General features: G+C 40.6%; 1 protein-coding gene across 1 annotated transcript; it reads right to left on the reverse strand.

The window, feature by feature from the left end:
- Positions 1-166: 166 nt before the first annotated feature.
- LOC108880018 (tetraspanin-10-like) lies at positions 167-1,628 on the reverse strand. The gene is given in 5 exon segments (XM_018671482.2): positions 167-497; positions 499-546; positions 548-665; positions 795-1,390; positions 1,504-1,628. Coding segments are annotated over 5 exon segments (993 nt in total). The 5' UTR covers positions 1,594-1,628; the 3' UTR covers positions 167-356.
- Positions 1,629-8,458: the final 6,830 nt, after the last annotated feature.

Here is an 8,458-nt window from a genome sequence, read left to right on the forward strand (position 1 = left end):
CCTGGCTCCTCATCTGATGGCCTTTTGCCAGGGTATGAAGATATACAAGATGTTTCCAGGAGAAGTGAAGGTTTTTACAGTGCAACAAAGGTATAAAACACATTCTGTAGATTTAGAGTCAGGAAAGGCCTTGCCTAAATTTGATTCTTTTGATGGAATTTTTTTTCTGAACCAGGACAGGGATTTTTGCCTGCAGAATAACGCACTTTGGTCAGCCAACTCGACATTTTAAAATGATTAGTTATTTTTCTTTTCCTTTGGCAAAACAGACACAGTAATCTGAGTGTTTGCAATCAAGTTGAACAAGGCCAGAATCCAAAAGCAGTCAGCAGTCATTAGATATACAGTTGTATTCGTCACATATAAACTTTATGCCACTGGATGCTTTCCAGCAGTCTTGTAGTGATAAACAGAATCACAATCTGGACCCCCAGTACGACAATGCTAACCGTTCCTATCAGGCCTTCGTGCTGTTCGATCCAGCGCGAGATCCCCCCAAAGACAGCCACCCAGGAAGATCACACTCTGAGCAGTAAACTCGTCCAAGCTGCTGGACTCCAACGCCACACTGGGAGTTCCACACTGTGCCGTTTTCTAGAGGGTCAACGCAGCACGTCGCAGGGACACCACAGGCCAGCACTCCTGGAGCTGAGCAGTTGTAATATCTGAGGAAAGGAGAGAAAAATATCTGTGAGGAGCACATTTACTTCTCAGTGCATTCCTACATCATGACTGGTCTTTTTTTTTTTTTTTAAATAAACACAGTGTGTCCAAGTCAGTCACACTCTACTCACATGTTGACCTCCCAGTCACGGTAGTTATCTGCCCCACAGCACTGCAGATTTGACTGAATCTCATCCGTGATGAACCTCAGATCCAGATCATCCTGGTAGCGTGCCATGGCAGCTAACATCCCAGACCGCAGGTAGCCCCCAATCTGATCTTGCAGACTGTAGGCCAAGATGGCAGCCAGCACCTGGGCTGTGATGAGCACCAGCACCGCGGCAGAGAACAGCTTTAGTAAGCAGCAGTTCTCTCTCAAGGCGCCCACGCAGCCCGACAGGCAGAGAATGGTCAGCACGAAGCCCAGAGTCACAAGTATCAGCATCGGGTCGGTGCCGATGCTGCCGATCTTCTCCTGAGCAAACGATTCTTTGCTGATGAGGCCCCACATACCCAGGCCGAGAACCACAAGGCCCAGGACTGTGAACACCAGATTGCACAGGAACAGGAAATATTTAAGGAAGTAGTCCATCAAAGAATAACTGTAGTTGGGTTGGATCCTTGTGAATACAGGGCTGTCATGGTCCTGTTCATTGTTTGTCCCTGCTTGGTGAAATTCACTGGTGACATGGCCAAGCTCTGCAGCATCCTCTTTTGCAGAGCCTGCCTTTGGATATTCAAGAATTTACGTAAATACCAAAGTTTTGAGAACTTTGAGGTACACAATATTAAGAAAGGAACTTCATGTAAGAAAATAGAAATTCTAAAGCGACCCCTTACCTTTGGTATGAGTGGACTGGTCTCATTCTGCGTGTTGTCCCTCCTCCACCACGGCAAAGGAATCTTTTTTATCATCAAATATCTCCTCATGTTGTCAAAAACTGGGAGACAACCCTCCCTGTGCCTTTATCTGGTCAGAATGACAGAAACTTAAGTGAAGCATGGGAGGGAGGGGGAAGCATTTGCTACAGTGCAAGCATAGGGTCATGTGAGCTGAGGTGGAGTAACCATGCAATGTCTGGGCCCCGGGCTGCTGCTGTGAGACGTGGGATTTCTTCATCATGTGAGAGTCACAGTGAGGGGATTAGACGGTTATCACAGCATGTACGAGAGACTCACACACACACACACACACACACACACACACACACACACACACACACGAGTGGGACTCAAAAAAACCAGAACAAGAGACTTTTGATGGTGAAGTTTAGTTACATAAACGTGTCAAGGTTTTCAGCTGTTGTGTATTCATTCAATTGGACATGGAAAAGAAAAAGTGGATAGCTAAAGGAAAACTGGTAGGTGCTTCATGGAGTTCAAAAAACTACATTTTGTAACACAAAGTCATTTAATTCTCACAGCACCTGATAGACAATATACACCATACAAAAACTGTTTTAATGGAGCTGATGATTGAGTTCCTCGTCAGCTACAAACTTTATCTCATGTGTTTGGACCGTCAGTTTCCTGACATTTGTTTTGGATGGTTCCCAAACTGGCAGTTGAGGCACTCACGCAAATGGCATGCAAATGACTTATTTTTATTATTTAATATTTTTTCATACAAATTAGCGGATAATTTTACCTCCTTAGGGCCCAGTATAACCTCACGCACACACACTGGCCTTACAAGTCTAAAAGGTTGGGCACTATAGGGTCCAATTTACACTTGTCACAATAAGTGCTTTCTATTTAACACATGCAATTTAATGTCATTTTGTTTACACTTAGCTACATATATTCATTTTCATTGGCCAGATCACAGACCTAACTGCAGTCTACCTTGGCTTTCCCAGGCTGCATGCAAATCAGGGTCCATATAACAAGGACTATTTTTCCTAATCGTTTCAAGGGTTTCTGGGAATGACCTTGATGTTTATCACTGTAGCACTAACAGACACTGCATTACTGTGTTTAAAAGGTCAAAGGTCGTCAATACACATAAGATCTGATTATCATGTGAGCTATTTATTGTCAGTTTTTCCTCTCAGTTTTGTTGCTCTTAAAGTTAAAAGCTGTTTGGCTAAGAAAAACAGACTGGTCAGGTGGCCCTGTTATGATGGGATGGAATTTATTTTGCCAGTTGGAATAGAAAAGATCAATCAAAGTGTAAAATTTCCACTAACCATCTCAACAGAGTTAAGATAGTCCAGGCTGCTCTGGTGTACGTCCAGAGGAAATAATCCCAGAGAGAGAGCAAAAAAGCTTTGTGTGCATGAAATATTACGTCTTTGCTTGAATTCAAGTGCATTATAATGCACTTAAATATGAATATGCTATAATGACTGAAGTGTATGTACAAGAACCTGGAGTTTTAATCTGGAGGAACCTGAGGTGATTTAACACTGCTGAGCACAGTGAGCAAATCTGCTTGTTCCTTCAACCTCATGTCTGCAGCCTTGATCATAAACAGCAGCTTTCTTTTATGAGAGTGAGAAAAGGTGATCCAGGCTTGTTAATGATGTTTTTTACAGACCTCTGCTTGGCTATCACTGTGTTTTAGCAGAAACACAAATCACCATGCAACGCTCTCCCACGTAGTGTTGTTATTTTCCTACTGTTCTGTGTTTTCCTACTTGACTATTTATGCCACGTGGAGCCACAACAACTGAAAAAAAAAAAAAAAAAAACGATTCCATGATCATTTCTGATAGCTTATTTCTGATTTCATGTCTTTTCGTTTTATTTTGTAAGTATTCAGTACTGATATTACAGTTATCAGTTGTAATAACCACACTAATAATGTTTTGTATGGTAAATATTGATGCAAAACTTGGTTTACGCTTGGATGGCAACAAATTTAGTGAGTGTTGCAGTATTACACTGTGACCACTGGAGGGCATTGAACACTCACTATAAACCTAAATACACTCAGGTCAGCTGTGAACTCCACTAGAATCAAGACAGACATATATGAAAAAATCTACTGTATAAAATCTTTTCAAATAAGAGAATGAGAATCAACAGTGTTTCTAATTTTGTCAATAATCAATTTTGTAATTAGAGATGGAACAAAAATTCCTAAAGGTACTTTTTGTTAAAGGGTTGGTTACTGTACTGCAGGTGTTCATATACAAAACTGTATATCATTAATACAGACATATTAGAATTAGTACTGACAAAACTATGAATAACCTTATTGATACCTCTAAGTGATACAAATAAGTGTATGTCTAAATATCATAATTATTCCCTCTGAATAATATATGCTACCCATAAATAAGAGTAAATGTGATTAATTCATGAACATTTTTTATTACTTTTGTAAGAGCAGTTACTCCAGGTCATATTTAAAATTGCTTGGCTCAAACAATGGCAGAGGAAACTTCAACAACTTTGAAGAAAAAACACAATCCGACAGCTTCAAAATGGTCTGTATGTGTTGCATTTTGTAAACTAGTGTCAGTACATTCAAGAAATATCTTAGTTTTGCTGATATAAACTTCACTATCAAGACAGATGGTAGCACCTACAATCTTTTAGAGTATCAAATTGACTCTAAATGATTACTTCCCACCTGCCAGGCTTCTCAGAGTTAACACTTTAAAGTGGAATGAGGTATGACAACAAGTGACTAACCACATCATGCTCCTAGTCATCTGTCACCTACTATACACATCGACAGTCATATGACTGAGTAGGAAACATGAGAATCCTCAAGGTGCACCTTCTGTTTGGCAACAGTGAGAGCTGATATGTTCCATTTTAACCATCCTTTTAATACTGCTCTGATAAAGTAATTATGAAGAGATGTGCCGCTGTGAGTCAATAACAAGCAGCATGTGATGTGAGAGAGCAGATGTGACAGTGAGTTAAAAAACAGAGAGGCAGAGGCCTGGTTATCTCACGCTCTGGCTCTGCAGGTCCACTGCTGTCATTCTTTCCTCTGGCTGTGCTGGACTGAGCTGCACAGAGCTGGAAGGAAGTCAGTCTATTACTGATGCAGACGGAGCTGGAGACTGACTGGTGCTGGACTCCAGATAAAGCTTTTATGGCTCGGCATTAGTCCTGCCGTGAATCTCTTTCCATATTAATGAGTATTAAGAGAAAAACAAATTATAATTTGTCACACCCATCACTGACTGTGGATCATCAGTTTTAACAGCGGCAATGAACGTATGTGGTGTTCCTGTAGATATACAGTTGCATGCACTGCACTACAACAACACACACAGTAACCAGTAATGGAAGGCAACAAAATACAAAATTGACTTGAGGTACTTGCACTTTAATATTATTTCCATTTTATACTGCATCACACTACTACTACTGTTGCACTACATATTACACACAAATCATACGTCAGCTTGTGAAATATGATGCATTGCTATAGGTTAAACAACACCACTACATTATATTCAGACTTTTAATATATCAGAGGATAGCATTTTAGCTTTAATTCCACCAGCTTCAACATAAAATCCTGCATACACAGTGATGCATTAGAAAAAAAAATAATCTAGCAGTATAGTACAACACTTAAAGGAGTGATTCTGCTGCAATATGAGTAGCCTTCTTTTGTACTTTGTATTTTTAAAGTTTATTTTCCCACTGCCCATAAAACACAAACCTTCTGTCAGTGCCACGTTTCCACTGATGTAGTGGAAAATACTATACTGGGCAAACAATGAACTCCAGTCTACTTGGCTCAAAAGACAAACAACCACCACCAATATATATATATATATATATTTTTTTTTTCTCAAATGTCAATTGTTACCTAATAAATCATTTGTTCAAATAGAATTTGTAGTTAACAGCTAAATTAGATTATACCAGATTTACTGTGACTACTTGCTGACAGAATCAGGAGTTGGATGTCAGATAGATTTTCTTTTACAAATCTCACTGTTTCCTTGTTTCTAAATCTCTTGGGAGGGTGGGCTTCAAAGAGCATCTAGTTTCCACAGCAGAATCCAACATATTGTGTAGTGTTGTCAGCACAGGAGATGTATGGAGGAGATGGCCCGATGTTCATCCTACTTGCAGCATGCAGTACACTGTGCTCTCTCTGTGGGTTTAAAGTTGGTGCAGATGGCAGGGACCGTTGCCCAGCACAGATTCCCTTTCAGCAGTGATGGGCTGGCCTCAAATCATACATCAGTACAAATATCTGCACACATCAGCACAGGATGCAGCACGGTCTTTCAAATGGAATTAGGAGCTCTGATCTGGAGTAGATCAGAGCTGGAACTTCTTGATACAAAGGGTATTTCATTTCCGAGATGACAAGGAAAAGCACTCTTTTTGCCCGGTATTTGAAAATGAAGGAAAATGTGCCTCAGTGATATATATTTTTCTACCTCTCTTGGATCCAGCTGCCCTAAAACTGTCCAGATTATAAATTGAAGAAATCTTTCTTAGCAATGGAAGCAATGAGGAAAATGTGCTGCTTCACCCTCCATCAGCAGTGAGATTACCTCTACATAAATTATCTAGATTTGTCAAAAGTAAATTAATGTCAATCAGAGTAAAATCATTGTGGGAATTAGACAGCAATCTATTTGATTTAGGGCTGTGGGGAGTTTAGGGAGAGGAAATCCTTTGGGGGCTGTATATTTTTCTCTTTACAATGTGATGGCTGTTTAAAAGATGACTAGAAACTCTTACAAGTCAACTTTCTAGCTTAATACTTTTAAATAGTCTCTAAAATATATACTATTGAAATGATTAACACCAAACAATGTGATTTTCTTATTTTTTGCTTCATTAAGTGTGACTCCTCAGGATTTGATCTGCCCTGACAGTTGAGGAGACCAGTGCTGGATGGGTTTATCGTAGCCCAGATGCCGAGCAGATTGTATTACAGTAGGCAGTAAGAATGCTATGCTGGAGCCACACTGCTACATCAAACACCTCCTCTGGATTAGACCCATAGGCAGTGCAGTTGCCTTACACCACTCACAGCAGCTAAAAAGACATGTGGAGGATAGATGGAACATAGATAGGGGATTATCAGGACCTCCCATCCAGGCTCTGTGGGTTTTTATTTTATCACTGTAGCAGACGTGGAGGCTGCAAGATACATTTGAGAGAAGAGTGAAGTGGAAAGCATGTGTGTGTATGTGTGTGTGTGTTTGGGGACATTTGCCTTCAGTGCCATGTTATTTGTTTGTCCATGCAGCACTGTGCTCACATGCTAAAAGAACAAAGTGTGTCGCAGCCCTGCATCACTGAAGTGGGTGGGAGCAGGTGGGGGGAATGGCTCCGTGAGTTTAGGGAGGCAGTTATAAGAGAGTGCTGCCCAGGTCATGGTTTGTCAGTGTGTCGCTGTCGAGGGATCGTACTGCAGAGTGTGTTTTGCTGCTCTGGCCTGGAAAGACTCCTGACACGTACTTCACAGAAAGGTATTGTAAAATGATTAATGTTGATTAGATTCTTTGCACTGTGTTTCACCTCCAGTACGGTAAATCTGATTAAACACAGAACCAAACAGAATGCATTCCATTACAATACAATCAGTCTTAGATCAGAAAATGATCATTTACATGCTAACATCTGAGGGATAAATCAATGTTTACTTATTATCTTACTTTATCTAACTTTGACTGCAAGTTTTCCTTGCATCACTTACCTGTGCACTTGTTTCCCAGCAGCACACGTCTTGTATTTCTGTTTTTGTTTGGTGAGGAAGATTGAGGATGAAGGGGGCTCTGGTCCTTCTCTGCATGATCTCAACATGTGGAGCTCAAAAATGGAAACAGGAAACCCCACAATGGGACCCTAAAGGTCAGGGACAATGCGTCATCATCATCACAATCTGCAATCTGTAAATGATTATCAATAATGTTATATTTCAAAAGCACTTAAATCAAGATTGTGTTTTTAGTATTTATGGTGACTATTAGCCCACACGGTCCTGAGTATAAGTTTCTGTCTTCAGCAGAACACACCAACGGCAAGACTTGTTCCAACCTCACTCAGGTGCTGGACAACTGGAAATTTGCGATTCTAACCCAAGTGAAAGACCTGCTAATTAATGACCATGCCTCTGTCCTTCCTGAATACAACAGGTGGGTTACAGTGGACTGACTGGACTAACTGTATACTGCAGTGATAATACACAAACAAGCTAGAGGAAGAAAAAGAAAGTCTAAATGTTGAGTAAGAAAGAGTTGAAACGTGCAAGAATAACAAACACAGGGTGATGTCAGCAAACTTTTTCTTGTTACTCACATTCGTACAAAATTAGGAATTATGTAACTTGCTGTGTATGACACAGAGCCAGTAATGTGATCCATGATTGCAGTGGCCCACGCAAGGCCAGCTCTTCTCTGTAAATGACCTCACCATGGAGACTGCGCCAAAAGAAAACGGGAAATGTTTCAGCCTCATGTTCTGATGAACAGAGTGTTTCTGGCAGCCATTATGTGAAGTCATTGACCCTCTCCTGTTGAAATTAGACCCTGGAGCGTGATATCAACAGCTAGGAGCATGTTTAATGTGAACATTCATCAATTCAGGTGGACTGCAGGCACAGTGTCCTGTGTTCAAGTCAACTATTTTTATACTTCAGTATTTTTGTTGAGGAACGTCCGTTCTTCATGTCTGTTATCCTCATGTTTCCTGCAAATGATGTAGCTGTTTCTGCTCAACAGATATGTCGTGACTTTCATGTTCATGTTGCCAATTTGACTTGGCTCCCCTCTCACTTATGTTTTGCCAACAAACACCGTTCCTGTTTCATATGAGGTTATTGCACACTGCAGTGCCAAAGTTCTTTGACTGGTCA

The sequence above is a fragment of the Lates calcarifer genome, unplaced genomic scaffold (assembly GCF_001640805.2).
Source record: "Lates calcarifer isolate ASB-BC8 unplaced genomic scaffold, TLL_Latcal_v3 _unitig_818_quiver_880, whole genome shotgun sequence".
NCBI classification, from domain to species: Eukaryota; Metazoa; Chordata; class Actinopteri; family Centropomidae; genus Lates; species Lates calcarifer.